At 35.3% G+C, this 27,293-nt stretch overlaps 2 protein-coding genes across 2 annotated transcripts in view; one reads left to right on the top strand and one right to left on the bottom strand.

Annotated features, from left to right (window-relative positions):
* LOC108982819 (receptor-like protein 15) overlaps positions 1-13,086 on the bottom strand; it is a gene marked incomplete at its 5' end in the record, with an annotated part of 55,138 nt that extends 42,052 nt beyond the window's left edge. The window contains 2 exon segments of the mRNA XM_035690712.1: positions 12,674-12,823; positions 12,918-13,086. Coding sequence (XP_035546605.1) covers positions 12,674-12,823; positions 12,918-13,086 — 319 coding nt within the window.
* A 9,376-nt stretch (positions 13,087-22,462) lies between these two features.
* On the top strand, positions 22,463-25,840 carry LOC118348648. The gene is made up of 5 exons (XM_035690713.1): positions 22,463-23,056; positions 23,154-23,492; positions 23,616-23,912; positions 24,002-24,149; positions 24,618-25,840. Exons 1-5 carry the CDS (start codon positions 22,463-22,465, stop codon positions 25,838-25,840), a joined length of 2,601 nt encoding a protein of 866 aa, XP_035546606.1.
* The last annotated feature ends 1,453 nt before the right edge of the window (positions 25,841-27,293 follow it).

Genomic DNA, 27,293 nt, shown 5'->3' on the forward strand with positions numbered 1-27,293 from the left:
TTAAGACCATGCTTGAGGAACTTTTTATTTTATTTCTTTGCATTAATATAATTCTTGCAAGAAAAATTAAACGTTTTGGGGAAGGTGCGTGTTTAATACTAATGGCTCCTGCTAACACCTTTGTAGAAAACCAGGCTCTTTCGGGGAAAAAAAAATAAAAATATGACAATATTGGTGGAAGAAATAGGCTATGTATATTTCTTCAGCAAGTTTATTCGAAAAACACAAATAAACCTTCTATTATGCATTTTTATTTAAACACATGATGTGTAAATATATGTGTTTAAATAAAAGAGTAAAAATAATAAATTATATATTGATGTGTGATATGGAAATGATAAGTAATATTTTTCTTTCTCGTTAAAGTCTGTCTTTGACGATGAGTACTGATTGTTAAGCAATCTGGGCATGGTACCATTTAACCGCACACCCGGGCCGGACCTGACGTGATCCATCAAATCATATGTCAAAATCCTGATGGTCCCATCAGGACCCATCCAGATGGGCCAGAATGCCCGTTGGGAGCTAATTACTAAATGCTAACCTCTTCATTTTTCGGATTCAGCAACCCAACTGGCCCACTTCATTCATTAGCCCAGATCCATGATTCAATGCCCATCACGTGCACACACAAATTGTGGATAGGTACTTTAAAGTCCTAACAGGGATAGAAATTACAATCAAAACTATCCATTTTTAATTTTTAAATGACTTTTATTTTCCTTAATCACATATATATATAATAATATATAACATGTTTTAAGTGTTTAATATAAATAATTATTTAAAATATGAATATCACACGATAAATTTAAAATATAAATTTGTTAAAAAATATTACCTTGGGATGGTGGTAGAATGACTGCACAGTGACAGAAAGTCATGCGTTGGTTTTCGTCCTGTACCCAAAAATATTTTTCAATAATAATAATTATTATAATTCAAAAATAAGAAACACAGAAATTATTCCAAAGGCCTAATATTGGTAAATTTGGAATTGTGTACAAAGGGTGATGAGTCTTATATTTCCATGTTTTCAGATATGTGACATGGTTGCTATTGCAAGATATTTAAATGTCACACTTATAGTGCCTGGATAAATTTAGGGGTGGCAATATGTGACACGATCCCTTAATCCAACACGAATACGATATTATAAAAACAGATTTTGGTTTGGCCTTAACAGGTTCAGGTCAAAACGGGTTGACCTGTAAGACACAATTGCTTAACGGGTCACTAACGGATCAACCCGTTAAGAAAGTTGAATTTACATTTATACCGTTAGACCTAAGATTGTAACATTATTATTTCACAATTTGTTTTTATCATATTTGTGATTGTAACTTTAATATTATTACAATTTGTGTTTATCATATTTGTGTAATTTTGTGTTTTTCATATTTGGTACTGTTGGGATTTTAATGTCAGTACTTTTATTGTTTGGATTGTAATTTTAGACTTAGTTAGTTTTTTACTTTTTATAGATATTGTTTATATTTTAATATTTATATAAAATCAATCAAGTCAAACGGGTTGAGACGGGTCGGGTCGGGTTGTATCGTGTCAATATATTTCGTATTCAATAACGGGTCAAAACAGGTCATGTCGTGTTAACCCATTATCTTAATAAATCGTGTTAGGGTTTGAGATTTTGACATGAAATCCTTAACGGGTCATGTTCGGATTGACCTATTAAGTATAATGTACATGTCTTGACATGACACGAACATGACCTGACACCCCTAGATTATTAAACGTTCTTTTGGGCTAGATCCCAGGTGTGTCAACTTTTCTCTCCTTATGCATTTGAAGCATGTGAATGTCCACAGTTTCTAAAAGGATATTTAGGTTGTGTTTAGATATTGAAGTGAGTTGAGTTGAGTTGAGTTGAGAGGATAAAATATTGTTAGAATATTATTTTTTAATATTATTATTATTTGAGGATTTGAAAAAATTGAATTGTTTATTATATTTTGTATTGAGATTTGAAAAAATTATAATGATGAGTTGAGATGAGTTTGGTAACCAAACTCACCCTTAAACTTTCTCCCATTATTTATGAAACGGAATTTTATATTTCTTAGAGCACTTATAATGGATTTTTCATCCTATCCTTTAAAATGCATTATGAAAACTCATTTTTTCTATTTTACATACTGATTTTTACAATATATCATACATCAGTTTATCTATTTTTTCTTCATATTATTTAAATATTATACTTTTTAGTATTTTTTTATTCATTTTAAATATTTTCTCTAACTATCAATGATATTCTCATATTTTTGAATATTTGTAATATCTCTTCATATACAATATTATATAATTACGTTCTATTTTAAATTAATCCAAATTTATAAGTTAAACTATAATATAAATTAATTCAAAAATTAAAAAGAAGAGATTATATAACGAAGGGTCGAGTATGGGCTTAGTTTAGTGCAAGGACTTGTAGAAAAGTGAATCTTAAAATCAATGAACTAATTGAATTGAGAAGCAAAAAGGTTTTCCGAAAGAACCCATCAGGAAATCCCAAAATATTTCCGAAGAACCCATCAGGAAGTCCCAAAAATCTGATGAAATGGTGGGAGATCATGTCATTTAGTAATTCTCAAGTACTTCATTCATTTACTACGTTGTTTATTTCTATGGATTTCATGTGTCTATTTGGTTCATGGGATTTTAATTTTTCTCACAGTCCGTAATGGAATGGATTACAAATTACTTGCTCTCTCTCTCTCTCTACATTTATACCCAGGTTATTGCTTTTCGATTTATGAGGTGGGTTTATGAAAGCACAAATTTTTGGATTTCTGGTCTGAAAGCACAAATTTTTTATTCCCAGAAAATCCGTAGATGCAAACTCTCTCCATATGCTGTAAAATTCCACAATCATGTACCCACGCAAACTCCGAGACCCGTATTCAGAAGAAAAAATTTGTGGCTGGAGAGAGTGAGAGACGGAGAGAGAGATTCCAAGAAAGCCAAAGTATTTCACCAGTTTCTACTTTGAATCGGTACACGCTAAAGGAAAAAAATGGCAAATGTTTAGCTCAGTCGTGAGAGCAAAGCTTGAAGCAGAACACAATGGATGATCGGTGATGGAGTCGACGGGCGAAGTCGAGGAAGATGGAAGGCTCTGGTTCTAGTTTTGGCGCCAAGCAAAGAACAAAGCGTTGGAACGAGAGAGAGAGAGAGAGAGGGTTTGAAATCAGAATAAACTTAATTTGAAGAAATGGAGAAACTCAGCAGGAGGATGAGAGAGAAATTAATTAAAAACATATACAATGATGAATAGGTTCCTCTAAATGTAGCGGTTCCTGTAGCAAAATGTAAAATATCTTTAAAATAGAAGATCTAATGGAGAGTATTTTTGAGAATATTTCTTTATATTGTAAAAAAAAATGTATTATATAACATCCATTGGGAGTGCTCTTCCATTCCTACTATCGGGATCAGGTCAGTTTTATATTGTTCTTTTGTTAGCCCCTTCTGTCAGGCAAGAGTATCAGAACATTGGAAGTTGGAAATCTTAAAACATCCTTGAAAATGACCCTACAGTAGGATCTACCGCAACCTTTACCAAGGATTGTTCGGCTTGCAACATTATGGTTTCATATTTGCGATCTTTTTCATTTTTTGAGATTTTAGTCTCAATGTAATCATTATATGTCCTACAGATTCTTCCTCTGATACAGAAGTACAAAGTTGGTACATCTAAATAGAACTGATGCTCTACTCACCAATAATGGCCAACCTTTGAAAATTCAGAAGCCGCGCTGCAGGGTAAATTTTAGTGCTCTGAGATTCACTTCTCAGATAGAGGAATTGGGTAGAAGGGTTATCAAGCTTTTAAGGCAAAGTGGTCATTTCCTAGTACTTCATCTTAGATATGAAATGGACATGTTGGCATTTTCTGGCTGTACTCAAGGTTGTAACAGCGAGGAGGTGGAGGATCGAGTTGACAAGAATGAGGTGAGCCGTGTGTATTTGCTTAACAAGCTACTGGTGAAATATATGGTGGAGAAAGAAGAATGGCAAGTCTTGCAAAGGCTTACGCAAAGTTGGTGAGTAGATAATGCTGAAGCAAAATCCCTGACTTTTGATACTTGGTTATTGTTTTTCTTCTCTTTACTGAGCCCCTCTGGTTTTTTAATACAGGTCAGAAAAGAGACTGTTGGAATCGACTTCACACATCCCAGATGGCTGCATTGGATTATCTAGTTTCACGGGAGAGTGATATTTTTGTTCCTACATATGATGGAAACATGGCCAAAGTTGTTGAAGGCCACCGCAGGTACTGTTCTGAAAAGTATGATGTAATTGCTTTAACCATTTTAGTGGTTTCATTTTCTTAAGGATAAATGAGTTGGAATTAAAACACCACAAGTGAGATCCCAATTTTCTGTTTTTTCCCATATTATTTTGTGCATGACCATTAAAGTGCTCTTTTTACTTAAAAGACTGCCAATGCTGGGCCTTTTATTTTACCAGAAGTTATTGATTTTTCATGGCTGGTGTCAAGATAATTGTTAAGCAGATCAAGGGGAGGCTTTTGATGTGGCCTCTCCATGCTTTGGTCTTTATTTTAATCCATTTTAATTGTACCAAAACATTTTATCTTAACTGAGACGTCTGTTGTCTTTTTCAGATTTCTTGGGTTCAAGGAGACAATTTTGTTGGACAGAAAACAGCTGGTAAACTTGATAGACCAGTACAATATTGGATCCCTTGCTTGGGATGAGTTCTCATCAGCAGTGAAGAAAACTCATGCGGATCACATGGGTAGGCCAAGTAAAAGGGTGGTGATCCTAGACAGACCCAAAGAAGAGGATTATTTCTATGCCAACCCAGAAGAGTGGTTGCTACCATCGGACGAATCATTGAGTAGTACGTGACCATTATGTTGGGAGATTCATACATTTATCAGTGTTCTCCTACAGTGCTAGCTGTTTGGGCATAGATAGGTCTCTTCACAGGGTTAAAATGATAAGAGAAGGAACTTGTTATGAAGAGAAGATTATAGGGATGTGTTAAACTTTCAAGAAAGCCCGAGAGATCTATGGAAGCAGCTGGATGGCATAATCATGGTTTTCTACTTGCCAATAATCCATCGAATTCATGTATAGAAGCTACCCTGCAATTACAGGGTGAGAGCAGATTTAGTTTACGCAAACTTTGCAGATCATATATGAACTACATATGAGAAACAACTAGGTTGATTTTTCATACTAGTTTATTGGGAAAAAAAACATAGAACTTTTCTTCTTTAATGAGTGGGACAAGTTATTGTATAAGGAGATTGGTCATGGAGGGACATATTAATGAGTGCTGAATGATCGAGTGTGGTCCTCTTCTCCTCTTGATGAACTGGCTTGTGTTTGCTTTTATCTGGAGAGAAAGGAACAGTAGGGACTTGGAGCATCTGTTTTTTTATTTTTTTATTTTTTTGTCAAGCGGACAACTATCTTTTTATTTCAGCTAAAATAAATAGATAGTATTTATTTAATATAAGATATGGGGTGTTTTAGTCATTTCATCTATCAATGGACTCCTTTTTAATTTCAGAGACCAAAAAGGCCTCATCTATCAATGGGGTGTTTTGACACCTTGTTTATGTGATTTGTGGTAAAATACTTTTTCAAGAATAAAGACAGGAAAGACAAGGACAGTCTGGAGAGGCCCATGAATCAAAATCAAGATCAATGATTCATTCGATGCTTTAGAAGTAGAAAAGTATATGATTGGAAATACAAATAGGTTTCTTCTGTACCCAGAAAGATTATGTTTAATTGGGCCCCTTGCATGGTAACCCAACATGTTGTATGTAATGGTAGAAAGTAAAAGGTTGACCGAATTTTTTGTTATAAAAAAGAAAAAAAAATTTTATTCATCATCTCTATACATCAAATACCACATTTTTTTTCTCTTACGAAATGTGTGATATATGGATAATGAGTATAAAAATTCAATAAGTTTAAGAATAATAAAATGAAAAAATAAAAAAAATATATTGTGTGATGTGTACAGATGATGAATGGCAAAAATCAAAAAAGAAAACCACATGTCTCCGAACATTTATAAGGAGAGGATCACATTTTACGATTATTATTTTTAGATAAGAGAATTGTCACTGATATAAAGAGACTACACAAAAATAATTGAATAAATTGATGTTTTATGTGATTTGATAAATCAATTTTATAATAAAAATAATTTTATAATATAAGGTATGATATTAAATTACAATACTTATTTTCATACAAATGTTTTCCATTAAGTCATTTTATAGACACTTAGACAGACTAAACTGGTAATAAATATTTTTTTTTTAAGTGATACAAATTTTCTTACGCGGAAATTAGCACAAAACTGCTTTCGATTAATGGTATTGGGTGAAACATGATAACCAGGAATCCTAGGATGTATAATGTACCTCCTCCTTTGAAAGGGACGTTTTGGTCTTCATCGGTCTCCGTAGTTTGATTGTGTACATTTGAATGATCCAAGAATCATCTTGAAGAGGACGCAAGCCTGGCCAACGTATTGGAAACATCGTATTTTGAGCAGAAAAGGCTGGAAGATGACACCAAATTGTAAACCTTCTATTTATTAATTTATACTTGTAGTCATTTTTTTTTTAATTAAAAAACCGAGAATTATCTGTCCATCCAATTTTATTAATAAACCCTCACCTGCAAAAAAAAAAAAAAAAAAAAAAGTTAGCACAACACTTACGAAACCAACACAACGACCAAACTCCACATAAGGGATGACTCTAATAGCAATGCAAAGATGGTAAACCATGTTTATCTAAGCGAATTAATCCTCGAAGAATTCTAGGCAAATCCCCAATAATATTCCATTCCATGTTAAGACCAGCCGCTCCGCTCCGAGACAACCAATCAGCAACTTTATTTCCTTCTCTATAAACGTGCTGAACTACGCAAACCATAGAGTCCGTAAGGACAAGTATATCCTCCCAAAAAGCCTCCAAGTACCATACTCCACATCTCCACCTATTCCACTATGAGATTACCGCTTGAGAATCTTGTTCAATTTCTACAAAATTAATCCCCAGATTTTTACAGGTTTTAAGACCTTGCATCAGAGCTAACAACTCAGCTCTATTATTTAAACCGAAGCCAATATGAGAATTAAAAGCATGAACATAATGTCCTTGATCATTTCTAATAATACCACCCACCACTGAAGAACTTGGGTTTCCTAGACTACTATCATCTGTATTCAATTTAAACCACCATTGAGCAAGCATTTGCCCAGCCATAAGCTTTAAATACTGCCTCGCGGGAACTTTAGGCGGAATTTGCAAAGCCTGTAAAATCTGCAATTCGTAAGTACAACATTTATTAACCTTTTTCATGTCTTGACTTGGTGAACCCATCCAATTTTTAATAGTATGCCAAACCGCACTAATAGATTGATTGCGCCCCTCCATACGGGCAGTGCATCTTATGCACCAAAGGTGCCAAGTAATAATCAACGGAAGCAGCCCCAATAGCCCATAAGTTATTAATTAATTATTTCAGTCAATATGTCATCCTAGAAGCAAAATTATGGTTAAATAAAAAACCAAATTGTTTTTTCTGAATTATTCAGCTTAGAAGAAAAATAATATTATTTAGAATTTCTAAAAAGTGTAAAAACATGAACTACTAGAGTTAAGTTGCTAAGGAGGAACTTACCAGCCTCTTATATGTTATTAAAAATTTAAACTTGAGATTGAAGAAAAGAAAAATAGAAGACATGAAAATGCAAACAAGAAAACACAAAGCTAAGCTTACTAGTGTTTATCACAAAAAAAATAATAGCAAGTGGAGATGCACACTTCAACGAAGTTAAATCATTTCCTTTGCCAATGCGGATTTATGTAGAGAATGGCAACAATTGCCAGCAATATTGTCACGTAAGACACCGCAAAGCTGATGTAGAAGACTTCCAAGTCCATAAAACCACAAGTTTCATCTCCCTCATTATTAGTTTGAATGGTATATGATGGTTCAATTTTAGTGCAAGCCTTATGTAGTGGAGGTCCACACAGGAGAGGATTTTCCTTGTAATTGCTTTCATCAAAGGTACCGAACAACTGAGCTTTTCCTTCTGGTATTGTACCCCAGAAGTTATTGTGTGCCACTTTGAAGACGGCTAGAGAGTTCAACTCTATCAATTGAAAGGGGATAATACCATCCAAGTTATTATGGGATAGATCCAAGCTCTCAATTTGCTTAAGCTTCAAGAATAGAGTGGGTATCGATCCGGTTAGTAGTGAGCGAAATAATTTGTGAATAATAGTGGAATGATCTGAATTAAGATATTTATAGGATTTTGAGAAATGAAAGATAAAAAGTTGAATAAAATATTATAAAGTTAAAATATTGTTAGAATATAATTTTTATTTTAGGATTTGAAAATTTTGAATTTTTTTATGTTTTGTTTGGAAGTTTAGAAAAATTGTAATGATTAGGTAATGATTAGTCATTATATGAAAAATTTGAAATTTAGAAATTAAAAAATATTTGTATTTGAATAATGTTTAGATGTTGAGATGAGATAAGATAGGATGAGATGTGTTGAGACTATTTGCTAGACCAAATAGGGCCTTTAGGGGATGTTTGGAAATAATTTTCATCTCATCTCATTTTCTTCCCAAACATTATTTAAACACCAACACTTTCGAACTAATCATTATAACCTTTTTCAAATTAATCATTACAACTTTTTAAAATTTCTAAAAAAAGCAAAACAATTCAACTTTTCAAATCTCAACACAAAAAATTATATTCTAACAAAAATTTAAGTTTATAATATTTTTTATTCAATTTTTTCGTTATATTTTTCCAAAACCTAATAAATACTTAATTCAAACTATCTCACTACTATTTACAAACAATCTTACTCCTATTCACAAAATTCTCATCTCATCTCATCTCATATTATTCCCTAAGCATTCCCTAATAGTTGAGATCAAATGTCAGATGGTTGAGAGAGGAGAGTTGTTTTTAAAGTTTGTTCATTTGATAGAGAGATTAGATGAGATTGTTTTAAATGAATTGAATAAAATATTGTTAGAATATTATTTTTTAATATTATTATTGTTTTGAGATTTAAAATGGTTGAATTGTTTATTATATTAATTTGTATAAGAATTTGAGAAAGTTGTAATGATGAGATGTGATGAGATCGGTTGAGAGTGTTTTTGTATTTAAACGGGTCCAGTTTCAATAAAAAAAAAAATGGTTAGCACTTATACTCTGTAGTTGTAGTGTTGCTTTATGCGGTGAGTTGTTTTTCACTTGCGACAATTCTTTCATCCTAATCCAATATTTCTATCCAACATGATCTTAAAATTACATTTGTAAAGTCCATGAAGCTAAATAGGCGGTGTGAAGTTTGGTTTTACACCCATCAATAAAAAGTCGACACGTAAGTGGTCTATGAAATTAACGGTAGAAGCGACTTGAGAAAATAATCTTCCGTACGAAAGTGTCTCCCCCCAGTTACTCTCTCCCTCTCTCTGTCTGCTGAAGCCATCTCTCTCCCTTTCTCTCTCCTCAGCTCTCCCTTTTTTACCCCATCAGTTGCTCTCTCTCTCATCTCAAGCCAATAGACAGATTTGAGATGGGGAAAGGCCCTTTCTAATTGTTGGATTCGATTTGGAGATCATAAAAAGCTAATACAACTCACAATCGATGAAGATCTAGTGATGCTATGGGCAAGAATTGCGACAAGTTGATAAAGATCAAGATGGTGTGTTAATAGCTTGAGTCATAAATTATCTTCGATTTTGATAGTAGATTTTTTGAAGGAATAGACCCCCAATTTATGAGAAGTTGTTCTTTGTGTTCCAAACCCATTTTTTACCTTGTGTAGAGAGATGACCAAGTTGTAAAATGATACGTATCATTCTGTTGTTCAATGAGCACCTATAACTTGCAAGAATGTGACAGCATTGATATTGCGTGGACAGAGAGCTCAACAATGGCTTGAGGGTGGAGAAAATCTGAGTTTTGGCCTGAGAGAGAGAGAGAGAGAGAGAGAGAGAGAGAGAGAGAGAACATCAGTGGACACAAAAAAAAAGAAAAAAAAACCACATAAATTTGGCTTTATTACTTCTTTTGTTTTCTTGAGCTTTCATGAATTGACATTAGCAGAAAAGAAATCACAAAATTAACTTGTACGTAAAATAATATCTATGGTTCAAGCATCTTGCTTGATTGGAATTTGAGGAAGCCTGTTTGGTCATCTAGCCATATTTTATTAAGATCTCAAACTTGTGATTAAGGAAAAGAAAAACAGAAGACATATGAAAAAGCAAACATCAAAACACGAAGCTACACAATTCTAAACCTAGATAGTTTACAAGTGCTTGTGACAATAAAATAGTAGCAAGTGGAGACACACTCTTCAACAAAGTTAAACCATGCCCGTCGCCAGTGCAAATTTATGTAGAGAATGGCAACAATTGCTAGCAATATTATCACATAAGACACTACAAAGCTGACGTAGAAGACTTCCAAGTCTATAAAACCACAAGCTTCATCTCCCTCATTATCAGTTGGAATGGTAGATGATGGTTCAACTTTAGTGCAAGCCTTAAGTAGTGGAGGTCCACACAGGAGAGGATTTCCCTCGTAACTGCTTTCATCAAAGGTACCGAACTGAGCTTTTCTTTCTGGTGTTGTACCCCTTAAGTTATTGTGTGCCACTTTGAAGACAGCTAGAGAGTTCAACTCGACCAATTGAGGGGGGATAATACCATCCAAGTTATTATGTGATAGATCCAAGCTCTCAATTTGCTTGAGTTTCGAGAATTCAGTGGGGATTGATCCCATTAAATTGTTGAACGACAGGTTCAACACATGGATGTTACTCAAATCTCCAAGCTCTGTTGGAATTTCTCCTTCTAATTTGTTACATGAAAGGTCAATCCCAGACATGTAGTTGAGGATGTAACCTTTGTAGGAGAGAGTATTATTCTTTGTTGCGAACTCCACTTCTTGTATTACTTCCACACTTGGGAAAATATAATATGGATAATCAAAAACAAGTTTGCCGACTTTGTTCGTTATCAATGCAGAGTGCAAGAATGAAGACATGTTGAAACTAATGGAAGAGGTAAGGCCAGGTTCGGATATTTTAGATTTTCTGCTGGTTGGCTCAAATGTAATGTTACTCAAGCAATGTGGTATTTGACCAGAAAAACTATTGTTGGAAAGATCCAACAAACTTAGGTTTTCTAAAAGACATATTCGAAATGGAATTTTTCCCTGTAAATAATTTGCTTTCAAGAGAAGAATGCTCAAACTTGAAAGGTTGCTGATCCAATCTGGAATGTTGCCAGTAAGGTGGTTATCTCTAAGATTTAGAGTGACTAAAGTAGAGTAACCCTTGAATGCACTGGTAATGGGACCGGTTAGCTTATTTTTATTCAAATGAACATGTATGATCTTGGACCAGTTGGAGCAAGAGGGTACAGAGCCGGACAGATTGTTATGGGACAGGTCAAAAAACTCAAGAGATTTCAAGTAACATAACTCAATAGGAATGGGACCTTCAAGCTGGTTTTTTGCGATAGCAATATCCGTCAAAAACGTCATGTTCCCCATCCATCTTGGAAGCATCCCTAACAAATTGTTATTACTGAAATCAATTACTTCCAAGATCGTTAGATTGGATATGCTATGTGAGATCTCTCCCGAAAAGTGGTTGTTGTCCAAATACAAATAACTTAGGGCTAGTAGATTCGAATTGGCAGGAAATAATTGGCCAGTCAAATGATTTTTGGACAATCTAAGGTACCTTAAGGAGGAGCAACCCATTGTCAAAGTCATTGGAATTGTTCCAGAAAAATTATTGCTTGAAATGTCTAAATATTTTAAGGAGGCCAAATTACCAAAAGAAAAAGGAATAACACCTTCAAAGTCATTTTTATAAATATTTAAAACCTCTAGATTTGGAAAAACTAAACCAAAGGTAGTTGGAATTTGACCTTGTATATTATTAAATGAAATATCTAAAGTCAAAAGGTTGGGAACAGAATGATTGGGCAGCTGCAAAGTTCCTGTTAACGAGTTATTTCCCAAATTAAGAATCGCCAACCTTGTATTGTTTTCTAGCAACCATGTGGGGAACTGTCCTGCCAAATTGTTGTGAGGGAGAAGTAGTAGTTGCAAGTCAAACTGGTGATGAAGGAATCTAGGAGTTATTCTACCAGACTTGTTAGATAAGCAACTTGAACAACTGAAACCCTTTAATTGGAAGCCAAGATCCCATCTTTGAGACACAGTTTCATCAACTAGTTTGTTGCCATCACTAGATATGACCTCAAGCTTTGAGAGAATAAAAAATGAGGAGAATGTGATTGGGTTGAAGTAGTTATGTGATAAATTAAGGTACTCAAGTGACTTCAAACTAGGTATAGGGGAGAGATCAATGCTTCCATTAAAGCGATTTGAAGAGATATCAAATATTCGAAGTTGTGTCATGTTTGCCAAACATGAAGGCAGTGTCCCTTCAAAATTGTTTTGGCTGAGATCTAACTCTCGTAGATTCATAAGCTCACACAAGCCTACAAAATGAAATGAGTAATATTTAAGTTCTACCGTTAAGAGATTTTTGCTAAGGAATATTTTGCGAAAATAAGGCTTTTTACCTTGAACGATGGGCAAACTTCCATTGAATCCACAATTTGATATTGTCAATACATTAAGGGAAGTCAAAACTCCAACTTTACTGAGGAAGCTTTTGTCAATAGAGGAACCATCCAAATACAACTCCTGTAGGTTCTTTAGTCTTCCCAACTCTAAATGTATACGAAAATTATTAAAATGTGTTAAATAGGACATAGCATATCAAATGGATGTATATTAGTCGATCTAACCTTAGAGACTAATTACCTGAGATTGGGATATTGATTGGTCGATCTAACAAGTTGTATCTCAAATATAGTTTCTTGAGCGATAAGAACTGACCAAGGGATGATAGGAAGCTTTCATTGAAGTAATTCCATGAGAAGTCAAGCACCTCTAGCTTGCTCAATCTGGATAATCTTTCAAAACCTACAATTTAGACAATTATAAACTGATTTCTATTGCATAATTCAAAAAATATAAAAGAAAGAAATATTTAAACGGAAAATGAAAAACAGAACAATATAAACAAACCATCCAGATATTGCATTATAACTCAAATGGAGGTACTTAAGCTCTTGAAAGGGAAGAAACAGAGAGGTATTCAGATTAATATACCAAACTTCATAACTATTGTAAGAGCCCTTCACATAGCTCAGATGAAGCTCTTAATGTTGTCACAGACAACACGTTGCCAATCGTAGCAATTACTCTCTTCGTAAGCTGAGTTCCAATATTTTAAGGGTTCATACGAGGAGTTCAGGGAAGGTTTGAGTCGCAAGAGAGCTACTTTCTCTTCCCTCAAACAACCGCAACTACCATGAAAAGAAGCCGCCAACAGTAGCCACCACCCAAAAATTCCAAACTCCATTCATGTTTTCTAATTAAGCGAAGAATTTATAATATGTTCTTAGCTAGACACCAGTATTAAAATGTGTTCACTAGGATATAGCATGGAGTATCAAATGGATGTAACCTTAGAGACTAATTAAGATAAATATTTTTGAAGTGTAGATATTTCTGCATGATACATATTTTTAATTATAGATATGAAACCGAGTTGTCAACTTTTATTTGAAATGCATATGGCAGGTGGTGTACTTATATATGGTTAGTGAGCATCGCGACAAGTACTTCATGGAATGGTCTTATTTAATAATGTTATTGATGCCAAAGTCTTGGGTTAGTTTCTTAATCTATGTTTTCCCCACAAAGAAATAAGAAAAATGGGGTGATTTTTTTTCCCATTTTTATGTTTTGGCACTTCACTAAATAGATATGATCTTTTGTTCAAGTTTTGAATTTTGGAAAATGATTTGTTCATTGTAAAAAGTGGAACCCATACGAAAAAAATTCACTTTGTCATTATGGTCCCCCTTTTTAAAAAAACCCTACACCGAACTTGCACCATAAATATGTATCTATATTATTCCAAGTCGTCTATCACAAATTCATTAGTCAAAGTCTTCCAAAAAATGGGGTAATTTTTTTTTTTCCATTTTTATGTTTTGGCACTTTACTAAAAATATATCTTTTGTTCAACTTTTGAATTTTGGAAAATGATTTGTACAATGTCTAGAGTGTGCATGCACTGCTCATTGTAGAAAGTGAGACCCATATGAAAACTCTAGATAAGACTTGCACCTTAAATACGTATCTATAAAAAGTAGAACCCATATGAAACAAGGCCGCCAACATTAGCCACCACCCAAAAATTCCAAACTCCATTTCACATTTAGGTGTCCAAGCAAAGTTTTCTTAAAACGTCTTTTGGCTGTTGCAGGTTTCCATTTTTTCATCTAATTTCCTGGCAGCCTCCTCGAGGCTTTTTAGCCTTGGTTTTTGTTCTCCAATTGAGGTTGGTCGCCTGCAAAGCTAAGGCTTACGTACGTTTATGTAGGGCTGCAAACGGGCCGGTCCGGTCCGGTCCGGCGATGGACCGAAAATTTTCGGTCCATTATTTTTCCGGACCGGACCGGACCGAACACCCAAAGGGACCGGACCGGACCAATAGTTATCGGTCCGGTCCAGTCGGTCCGTCATTTTTTTTTTAAATAATTAATAAAAAAATTTATTTAAAATACTAAATTAAATTAAGTGACTTATTAATGTGGATTATGTAACAAACTCAATAAAAAAATATTTTATATGGTCAATGATAATAAATTAGATGAAAATTATATTATTAATTTATATAATTACTATATAATTAACTAATTGATATTATATATTTATTAATTCATAGAATATTAACAAGTGTTAATAGTATATTTAAAATTTTATATTGTTAATAGTGATAGGTTAAATGAAGATATATATAAAATATTGATAATTTATAGAATATTAACAAGTATTAATAATATATTTAAAATTTATATTGTTAATTATACAATTATTATATATAAAATATATATAAATTTTTTTTTTTTTTTTTAATTTTTCATTCGGTCCGGTCCGGTCCGAAAAAACTGTGGACCGTGGACCGGACCGAATGATTTCGGTCCTCTAAAATATGGACCGGACCGGACCGGTCTAAGTCTCGGTCCGGTAAATATCTCACTCTTATTTATTATTTTATTATTATGTTTATTTATTTGTTATTATTATTTAATATTCTATCATTATTTTTTTATTACTATTTACAAAATAGTTAAAAATAACTCACCACCAAACACAACCTAAAATATCCGCTAAAGGATTAAATTTCTTTTTCTGTTAGTCTAATTATCCATTATCTATTCATCTTTTGTGGTGCCTATCTTTTCGTGAGAGAGAGACACAGGTGAGTTTCATAAAATAAAATAAAGCATAGAGTAAACTTTTTTTAGCCAATCTTTTGACTCAACCCGCTTGTACAGATTTTGATCTTTAGGGACAAAATCTTTTGGGGATGAAATTTAATTCATTCCTAAAAATATTTATTTGGGATGAAATTTAAATTTTATTTTAAAATATTGATGCAATTTTTTATGCATTCGGATATATAAGTAATTGAAAATTTAAATATTTGAAATTAAAAATATTTATATTTTAAATATCTGAAAATATTTAAGAATATCAAATCTAAACAGCCACGCATGGTAACAACCTACACCTTCGAGATTTGATCATACGTGGCATCAGATTGGAAAAAGATCAAGATTTTTTTAAGTTTTTTGTTTATTTCTAAATCTATTTTATTCCTAATTTAGAATTTTAAATTATTGATTGAAATCTTTCTTCAATAAATTTTTTTATATATTTAATTTATGGTTTTCACAAAATTAATATATAAAAATAGATTATATGAATTACGAAGGACACAATTATTAATTTATTTATTTTTTACGAGTTTTCTTGGTTTAACAAATAAACTAGACAAATTTTCTACGGCTATTAGTAGATGTTAATAATGTATTTTTGCATGGACATTTTACAGAATTAGTCTACATGAAGCAGCCACTTGGCTTTCGGGACCTGAAAAAACTAGACCATGTTTGTTGTCTTCACAAGGCTATATATGGTCTCAAACAAGCACCCCGTGCTTCGTATTCTGCTCTTAAACAAGCAATGGTTGAGTTTGGATTTCTGAACACCAAGTCTGACTCTTCCTTGTTTGTCTACAGTGCTGGTTCACTAATTGTCTACTGCTTGGTGTATGTTGATGATTTAGTCATCACAAGAAATGACTCAAACTTTGTGGCGAATATGATTACTCAGCTTGGACAAAAATTTTCAATCAAAGATCTAGGACCACTGCATTTCTTCCTTGGCATATTCCTACAAGTCATGGACTGTTCTTAACACATCATAAGTATGTTCGTGATCTCTTAGCTAAAACCAACATGGATGGAGCTAAGGATGTTACGACTCCATTATCAACCTCGGTTGCATTAAAATTGAATGATGGAACTTTAGCAGTAGATTCAACTGAGTATCGTCGTGTCATTGGAGCACTGCAGTATCTTTCTCTAACTCGACCCGACATCAGCTTTGCTGTCAACAAGTTATCTCAGTTTATGCATCGTCCCACAATGACTCACTGGACAGCCACAAAACGATTACTTCGTTACTTGAAGAACACGATCTTTCATGGCATAACCATTTAGAAAAACATAAGTCCAACACTCACATGCTTTTATAATGCTGATTGGGCAGGAAATCTGGATAATAGAAGCTCCACCTCAGCTTACCTCATTTTACTTGGCATAAATCCCATCTCATGGAGTTCAAAGAAACAAAGAGCAATTGCAAGGTCATCCACCGAAACTGAATATAGGACTCTGGAAACTGCAGTGTCTGAGTCTATGTGGATACTTTCTCTTTTCCAAGAAATGAAGTTCACACTCAACCAGCCACCCCTACTGCTTTGTGACAATTTAGGTGCCATACATCTCAGCTTCAATCCAGTTCAACATTCAAGAATGAAGCATATTCAAATCGATCTTCATTTCATCAAAGATCTGGTTAAAAAAATTGTTCTCCAAGTTCATCATGTACATACCAATGATCAGCTGGCAGACTTACTCACAAAGCCTCTCTCGCGTAAAAAAAAGGATCAACTCAAAACCAAGATCGGACTTACTGATGGTAGCCCGTTCTTGTGGGGGTGTGTCAAGGAAGATCCTACAGCCAACTCAATGCCAACCCACAACCAACAGACAGAGTAAAATCTACAAAGATTTGTGGAAGCATAATTCTAGGATCAGTTTTTTATTTGGTTGTAATGTCCGTAATTTTTTGTAAATATAGATTTACGTACGTTACTGCTTTCCATAGTTAGGTTGTTCAAATGACTTGTATAAAAACCTGCTATGTACATCAATATATTTTATGAGTTAAAAAATTTCCTCAAATCAATAGCAATGTTAATCTTATACACTAATCCTTAGACCTTAGCTTTTGGTTGAGAAGGAATAACAGTGACTCCAAGTCGCCTATCACAGAGTCTTCACTCAAGGTCGTCTAAAGTTTGATAATACGCGTTAAACGTGTTTTGTGCGAACACTAGGAGAATTAATAATGCATCGTGTCTTTTAGTCCAAGAGAAATGCAAAACTTTTATATAAAAATTAGTCATATTTGTGTGATGCATGAAAAAGTTTAAAATATTCGTGTGTACGGCCTACACTGTACTTGCATATTTTAAGCCTATATTTAATATTACTGTTTAAGTCTTAGTTGAGGAGGTGCAACATTGACTGGCCCTGTTTCAATTTAGAGTCATTCTCAAATCATCTAATTATTATAATTTTTTTAAATTTTCACACAAAATATAATAAATAATTCAAATTTTTTCAAATCTTAAAATAATAATAATATTAAAAATAATATTTTAATAATATTTTATACAACTTTTAATTTTTATGTCAACTCACTATTCAAAGCTCACGATCATGGAGTATTAGTCAAGGTCATGATCAAAAGTTTGGTAATACACGCTAAACGTGTTTTATGCAAACACCAGATTTTCCACTAAGATTAAGATAACTACTTTTCTGTGACCCATTTCCAAAATGCCTCAGTTAACCATTTTATTTACTTGATCATAGTTGTATTGAATTTGTCTAAAAGTTATAACTCTATTGATCGTTTTTTTTAATTGAAATAAAGAATAAAATAGAACGTTGAGAATTGTTGATGGGGATTGATAGAAGAGAAATGCTTGGGGATCTCGATAATGGATCTTGATCATTTGACAGTTTTTTTTTAATTTATTTTATTTAATAATTAAGAAAATATTTTTTAATGATATTGTAAATTTTTTTCTTCTTTAAAATATATATTAAAATATTAAAAATCACTTTTTTAATTATTAAATAAAAAAATTAAAATTAAAAATATATAAATAATTAAATTAAAAAAAATAAACTCAAATGATATACTAACATTTCTCAAAAGATAATACACGTTACAATATGTTTGCATGGTTAGAAAATTATGATAAATGTTTCAGAAATTTTCTTTTATTAAATAAAAGAGTATATGTTGTCTCTGTATTCGTGCAGAACACCATAACTTTGAGAAAACCTTGACCGATGACTTAGCAATTAATAGGCCAAAGATTTTGGTGCCAATTCAAGCAAATTAGGCTCATTGTAAAAAGTGACATCCATATAAAAATATTCACATGGTCCCACTTTTTTTTTTTAAAGGGGTGTTAGAGTGACTACGACGTCTAAACACAAGTTTTATTTTTATTGAAGGTAGTTCAATTTTCAACTCATATTTGGGCCACACATTGATAAACATAAGATCTTCCATTTCTATTCTTTCATTTTCCATACGGTTTCTTCTTTCCATTCATCGATTTTCGTGTTTTCATATGTTAGCTTTATACAAATATGAAAGAATGAATGCGACTGCATGATTTTTATTTTTAATTTTTTTTATTTTTCAGTTGTGTCAACTGTGACATATCAACTCACTATTATTTATAAAAAATTCAACTCATTTCAATATCTAAACATAATCTAACTTTTGGTTGAGAAAGAATATTGACTCCAACTTTTGGTTGTTAAAGTGTTAAACATCATTAGAATAAAATTATTTATTTGTGATTAATTATTTTTTGTTAAAACGAGTTTATTTTTTTTATAAATAATTATTATCATCGCAAATAACTCATTACAAATGTTCATTTTTATTATGGAACGTGTTTTGTGCAAACACAAAGAAAATAATGCTTCGTGTTTTAAGAGAAATGCAAAACTTTTATACAACCATTAGTCGCATATTCGTGTGATGCATGAAAAAAATTAAAATTATTTAGCGAAAATAGAGAACCTAGTTCTTTTTAAAAAATATATTTTAATTCTTGCTTCATATTTATTAAATTTGGAAGGCGAAAACTTTGACGATTCTTTTTTTACTGGATAATTAGTATTGTACCTAACCAGTTTCGATGACAATTATTATAAGAAAATTCACAGTGCCAGTGAATTTAGAATGAACCTTCAGACGTCGGTGTTAGAAGGGCAAACCAACCTCTCCAGCGTCGTCGAAGGTTAGATTAACACCATGCTCATTCCCAAACCTCTCTCCCATACTAATTCTGTGTCTTTGTCTCTCTCTCAAAGAAGTTTTGGCGTCGCTATTTGGCTTGGTTGAAACTCTTTTTTTTTTAATTATTTATTTTATTTTATATAAAAATTTTAAAAAAATATTATAATTAATTAAGATGAGATAAAAAATTCAATAAATGAGAACGAAATCTTCAACCTATCATAGAGCATCAGTCAAGGTCGTGATCAAAAGATCGGTGGTACACGATAAACGTGTTTTATGCAAATTCACAGTGCCAGTATGATCAACTTGACTGTTTACTTGGTGGTTGTAATTATGATATTGAAGTTATGACGCTTTAATTGTGCTTTGTACCTATTCACAGTAGCGTCATTGACTTTGTCTTCTTGACACAGATTTTCCACTAAGATAAAGATCACTACTTTTCTGTCACACATTTTCAATTGGAGGCAGCGTGCAAAACAGCACTGGCTTAGAAATGGAGATAAGAATACACAATATTTCCACATGCAGGCCAACCAAAGAAGGAAAATTAACTCCATAAAATCCATTGTAGACAATGATGGGAATGTAGCTCACGAACAGCTTTATCGCAGGTGGTGTACTTATAATATATGGTTAGTGAGCATCATTACAATTACTTCATGGAATGAATGGTCTTATTTAATAATGTTATTGATGCCAAAGTCTTGGGTTAGCCTCTTAATCTATGTTTTCCCTGAATGAAAAAAAAAAAAAAAATTAGATAATTTTATTCGATTTTTTTTTACACTTTACTAAATAGATATCTTTTCTTGAATTTTTAAATTTTAGAAAATGATTTGTATAAGATCTATGGTGTGCAAGCATTGTTCATTGTAAAAAGTGGGATCCATATGAAAAAATTCACTTTGTCAAGATGGTTCCACTTTTTTCAAAATTCCTAAAGAGGACTTGCACTTTAAATGCTTATTTATATTATTCCAAGTCGCTGATCACAAAATTATTAGTCAAGGTCATCCAAAGTTTGGTAATATACGATCAATGTGTTTTGTGCGTACAATACTACGGGCAATATTGTGCTTTCTTTAGTCTAAGACCCAGTCTGGATGGAGAGATGCTTTCATCTCATCTCAACATTTAAACACAATAAGTACAGAAAACTTTTTAATTTTAAATATTCAATTTTTTCATCTATCTGTTACCTGATTATTATAACTTTTTTGAACTTCTAAAAAAAACACAAAAAATAATTTAACATTTTCAAACCTCAAAACAAAAATTATATTAAAAAATTATATTCTAACAAATTATATTCTAATAATATTTTAACTTTATAATATAAAAAGTTTTATTTTTCATTTAAAATCATTCCATCTCATTTCTATATCCTAACCAGCCCTTAATCTATGTTTTCCCTCAAAAGAAATAAAAAAAAATGGGGACATTTTTTTTTTCCATTTTTATGTTTTGGCACTTTACTAAAAATATATCTTTTGTTCAACTTTTGAATTTTGGAAAATGATTTGTACAATGTCTAGAGTGTGCAAGCACTGCTCATTGTAAAAAGTGAAACCCATATGAAAACCCTACATAAGACTTGCACCTTAAATACGTATCTATAAAAAGTGGAACCCATATGAAACAAGGCCGCCAACATTAGCCACCACCCAAAAATTCCAAACTCCATTTCACATTTAGGTGTCCAAGCAGAGTTTTCTTAAAGAGTCTATATAGACACCTCAACATTAACCGATGACTTAGAAATTAAGGCCAAAGACTATAAAATTTATATATTACATTATTTCAAGCAAAAATGATAAATTTGGGAAGACCTTGACTTATAACTCAATTATAGGCTCTAGACTGATGAGTACTCAATATGAGGTTCTATCCAATTTCTCAAGATCCCTACTTTTCAATTGTCTTCACCTTCTTGATTTCCATTTTTTCGGTTGTTATATGTTTCCATTTTTTCTCATAATTTCCAGGCAGCCTCCTCAAGGCTTTTTAGCCTTGATTTTGTCCTCCAATTGAGGTTGGTCGCCTAGAGCTACGGCAATCAAATCCCTATTAACTTTATCTGGCTCAACTATGATAAACCACGAAAGTCAGCAAGGGCCCGTAGGCCAAATCCGAAATATCTGGGATAAATATCTGGGAACAAGGCATGCGACATACGTAGTGAAACGTGGACGTAGGGGACGTAATAGGCGCATGAAGAAAGGGACGTGAAGAAGGAAGTTAAAGTAAAAGAAGGACGCTTGACTGGGTCGCATGGCGCTGGGTCACATGCAGTTGCAAACCGCGAATTTTACGTAGTTTATTTCCGTTGTTTTTATTTCCGTTGTAATGCTCTGTTTTACGTGGGCGTGCTCTGTTTTACATTGTTCTGTTTTTATGTTATTCTGTTTTACATGCAAGTTGGGTTCCAAGTAATTAGCTAGCAGTTCGCCTTCAATTCCGAAATTCTTGTAAGTGGCTTACTTATTTAAGTAGCCCAGATGATCAATGAAAGGCAGGAATTATTTTGCATTCTAATTGAGGTACATTCTCATCCGAAGAGAATAAATTATATTACTACTTATATTTCTGTGTTGGGACCTATCATTGACCTCAGAGCCAGGTTTTAAATGGGAACCAATAAAGAACGTATCGAGCAATTGGAAGTCGGACTAGGAGGAGTGCAAGAAGGGTTACACAGGATGGAGCTCGGCTTGGCCGATAGGCTTCGTCAGGTGGAGGAAACTCTCACTCGCCTTTCCGATGTCTTGCTTGTCAACTAGGAAATTCCTAACCACCATCGCGAAGGCAATGATGGGGGACGAATGGTGGTATCCTCCAAAACGGCAAAACTTGAATTTCCTCGATTTTCAGGGGATGATCCGACGGAGTGGTTCAATCGTGTGAATCAATTCTTTGAGTTCCAGAATACTCCGGAAGCCCAAAGAGTTTCTTTGGCCTCTTATCACTTGGAAGGAGAGGCTAACCAATGGTGGCAATGGATCCGCAGGACACTCCGAGAAGAAGGTCGCGCTCTCTCATGGGCAAACTTTGAAAACGAACTCTGGGCTCGCTTTGGGCCATCAGAGTGTGAAGATTTTGATGAAGCCCTTTCAAGAATAAGGCAGGTTGGTTCTTTGCGGGACTACCAGCGGGAATTTGAGCGCTTGGGCAATCGAGTTCACGGATGGACACAAAGAGCTCTTGTAGGTACGTTTATGGGAGGCTTAAAAATGGACATCTCGGATGGTATACGGATGTTTAAGCCCCAAACACTCAAAGAAGCCATTAGTTTAGCAAGAATGAAGGATGATCAATTGGCGAGACAAAGGAGATTTGTAAGACCTGCACCAACAACACGAGCTCCCTTAGCTCTTCCACCTACTAATCGGGCAGCACCACCAGGCCCTACCGCTCCGGTGGGACGGCTTACATGGGACGAAATGCAGAGGAGACGAGCTCAAAACTTATGCTTTAATTTGTAATGACCGTTTCACTGCAAGACACAAATGCCAGGGCCCACGGATACTCATGCTGGAGAATTGCGAGGATAATAGCAATCTATTGGGCGATGATGGGAACGTAGAACAGCCAACGGAAGAGACACACGAAGAACCTCCTGAACCCGAAATCACACTACATGCGCTAGCAGGGTGGACTGCACCCAAAACCATGCGGGTAGCTGCTAAAATCGGCTCTCATAACATCGTCGTATTAATCGACAGTGGGTCAACCCACAACTTCATCAGTGAAAGATTGGCTAACGGGTTGCGTCTACCAGTAGCGCCAACCGAAACTTTCAACGTGCGAATAGCTAATGGCGACAAACTAAAGTGCCAAGGGCGTTTCGACCAGGTACGGGTGGACTTGCAAGGCACTGTTTTTTCCTTAACTCTCTATTCCCTTCCTTTAATCGGGCTGGATTTAGTATTGGGAATCCAATGGCTGGAAATGCTAGGATCCGTGGTGTGCAATTAGAAACAGTTGACCATGGAGTTCCTTTGGGAGAACCAGACCAAACGGTTGCAAGGGGCAGACGGAGGAAACATAACAGATGCATCAATGAAAGAGCTATCCAAAGAGGCTCACCAGAGCCACACGATTTTTGCCATCTGCTTACAAGTCAATACTAAGGGATCAACCGAAGAAATACATCCTGAGGTGCAGGAAATATTGCAAGAATTTTCAGAATTATTTCAAGAGCCCACAAGTTTACCGCCAGCCAGAGACATAGACCATTTCATCACACTCAAAGAAGGAACGGAACCGATCAATGTCAGACCATATCGGTATGCATACTATCAAAAGGAGGAAATAGAGAAGCAAGTTCAAAATATGTTAAACTCAGGCCTCATCCGACCCAGTACAAGTCCCTTCTCATCACCAGTTCTTCTAGTGAAAAAGAAGGATGGAAATTGGCGTTTTGCACAGACTATCGTGCACTTAATGCCGCCACCATAAAGGATCGCTTCCCCATTCCCACAGTAGATGACATGTTGGACGAACTCTATGGTGCGTCGTACTTTACGAAGCTGGATTTAAGGGCCGGATACCATCAGGTACGAGTGAATCCCCCGGATATTCAAAAAACCGCTTTCCGCACTCATAATGGACATTACGAATATTTGGTTATGCCTTTCGGCCTATGCAATGCACCTTCAACTTTTCAGGCTATCATGAACTCAATATTTCGTCCTCACCTTAGAAAATTCATACTAGTTTTCTTCGATGATATATTAGTTTATAGTCCTACTTGGGACAAGCACTTGTTACATATTAAACAGGCGTTGATGATACTAAAACAACAACAATTCTTTGTCAAAGCTAGCAAATGTGCCTTTGGACAACAAGAATTGGAATACTTGGGGCATATTGTCACCAATCAAGGAGTTAAAGTCGACGATAGCAAAATTGCCACGATGGTGGCATAGCCACGACCCTCTAACATTTCCGAGTTACGTGGTTTTTTGGGGTTGACAGGATACTACAGAAAATTTGTCAAAAATTATGGCATTGTTGCACGGACCCTCACCAATCTCCTTAAGAAGGGCCAATTCGGGTGGCATGAGGAAGCAGAAGCTGCCTTTGTTGCTCTAAAACAGGCCATGACAACTACGCCCATACTTGCAATGCCCAACTTCAACGATAAATTCACGATTGAAACGGATGCATCGGGCGAAGGAATTGGAGCGGTATTAGCACAGCAAGGCAGACCAGTGGCCTTCATGAGTCGGGCACTCGGAGTGGCAAAGAAGTCTTGGTCCACATACGCCAAGGAAATGTTAGCAATTGTGGAGGCATTCCAACTATGGCGTCCCTATCTACTGGGCAGGAAGTTTTATATCCAAACAGACCAAAGAAGCCTAAAGTATTTTCTAGAGCAACGCATCACCACACCAGAGCAACAAAAATGGGTAGCCAAACTTTTGGGCTATGACTACGAGATAACATATCGCCCAGGACGTGAAAATTCTGCAGCCGATGCCCTCTCACGGAAGCAAGGAAGCCCCGTCCTCCATAATATATTTTTTTCTCAAGTTGATTTATGGGAAGAGATTAAACAAGCAGCACGGGAGGACCCTTATATCCAGTCCAAGGGCCGTATAGCAACCAACCAATCCAACGAAAACTACGTGTGGCACAATGGCCTACTGCGCTACAAGAACAAGGTGATAGTTCCTGCTGATCCTACCTTACGGAACAAACTTCTTCACGAGATGCATGACACCAAGGTGGGCGGCCATTCTGGCATTCTGCGCACTTACAAAAAATTGGGGCAACAATTTTATTGGCCAGGGATGCTCAAATCAGTCCAAGAGTATATTAAATGTTGCGAGGTATGCCAGAAAATTAAAACAGAAACTTTGGCGCCGGCAGGACTCCTACAACCCCTACCTATTCCATGCCAAGTATGGGACGACATCACACTTGATTTTATTGAAGGACTACCAACTTTGCAAGGCAAGGATACCATCATGGTAGTCGTTGACAGGCTCAGTAAGTCAGCCCACTTCCTCACTTTAACACATCCATTTACAGCTAAAGGTGTTGCAGAAAAATTTGTGGAAGGCGTTCTGAAGCTACACGGAATGCCCAGATCAATCGTCAGCGACCGCGATCCCATTTTTGTGAGCAACTTCTGGCAAGAATTCTTCAGAATGTCAGGCACCAAACTGAAGCTTAGCTCCGCATATCATCCGTAGACCGATGGCCAAACGGAAGTCGTCAATCGCTGCGTTGAACAATACCTCAGATGCTTTGTACACCAATGGCCACGAAAATGGAGCTTCTATTTACCTTGGGCTGAGTACTGGTACAACACCACGTATCATATATCGACGGGAATGACTCCTTTCCAATCGCTATATGGACGTTTGCCACCCACCATTCCATCATACAACGAAGGCTTCTCTCCAGTGCACGAAGTTGATCGACAATTACTGAACCGAGATCAATTACTGCAACAACTCAAGTCCAATCTTGCACGATCGGTTAACCGAATGAAGCAATTTGCAGATCAAAAGAGAAGAGAAATGTCGTTCGAGGTTGACGACTTAGTGCTTCTGAAACTACACCCCTATCGCCAGCACACGATTTTTAAAAGAGTCCATCAGAAATTGGCTAGCCGCTTCTATGGCCCTTATAAGATTTTGCAAAAAATCGGATCAGTTGCCTATAAGCTTCAATTACCGGAAGGGTCACGCGTCCATCCCGTCTTTCATGTCTCGCTACTCAAACGGTACAACACTCATGACGACAACACACAGAACAACACGGAGTTGCCACCATTCACTGATGATGGAGTCGTTGTGTTGGAACCTCAGTCTATTTTAGATCACCGCTGGATAAAACAAGGGGCTCAATTTGTAGAAGAAAGTTTGGTTCATTGGAAAAATCTACTAGCAGAAGAGGCAACATGGGAACCTACAAAACAGCTGTCGGAGATGTTTCCAGACATGGACCTTGAGGACAAGGCTCCACGTGGTTGGGAAGAATGTGGTACATAACTATATGCCTTCTTATATTGCCATCTCGCCACTCCTTTGACTCCTTTTGGTCCCTTTTTGCCTTTTGACCTCCATCTTGGTCTTTCCTCTATCGTCCTTTTTGTTCTCGTTCACTCCTTCTTTCTAGTTGGGTGGTTAAGGCGATTTAGGTGTCTTTAGCATTAACAAAATCGTCAACCTTATCCATGAACTCTCGTAAGGTGGAAGGGGTTTTTCGAGCCAACTCAACCATAAAATGGCTCCTCGGCCAAACGCCTCCCACTAGTGCTGCTAGCATGATTTTCTCGTCTCAGTTATCAGTTTTCATCTTTTCTTTATTGAAGCATGTTAAATACACATTCAAACTTTCATCCTCCCGTTGTTTGACAGTCAACAAGTATGTGGCGGGTCTCCTGCGTTTTCTACTCACCATGAATTGGGTCAAGAACTGTCGGCCCAGCTCTTTCAAAACTCTCTATGGAGTTTGATTGCTGTGCACCAAACCATCCTCTAGTTGATCCCTTTAGAGTCAAAGGGAAAGCTCTACAAGCAATTTCCCCCTGGACCTGTGAAGCATCATATGAGTTTTGAAAGTCTCAAGGTGCTCCATGGGATCTTTCGAACCGTTGTATAGGTCCATTGTCAGGACTTTAAATTTCGCGGGCAAGGG

Source organism: Juglans regia, chromosome 6 (genome assembly GCF_001411555.2).
Source record: "Juglans regia cultivar Chandler chromosome 6, Walnut 2.0, whole genome shotgun sequence".
NCBI classification, from domain to species: Eukaryota; Viridiplantae; Streptophyta; class Magnoliopsida; order Fagales; family Juglandaceae; genus Juglans; species Juglans regia.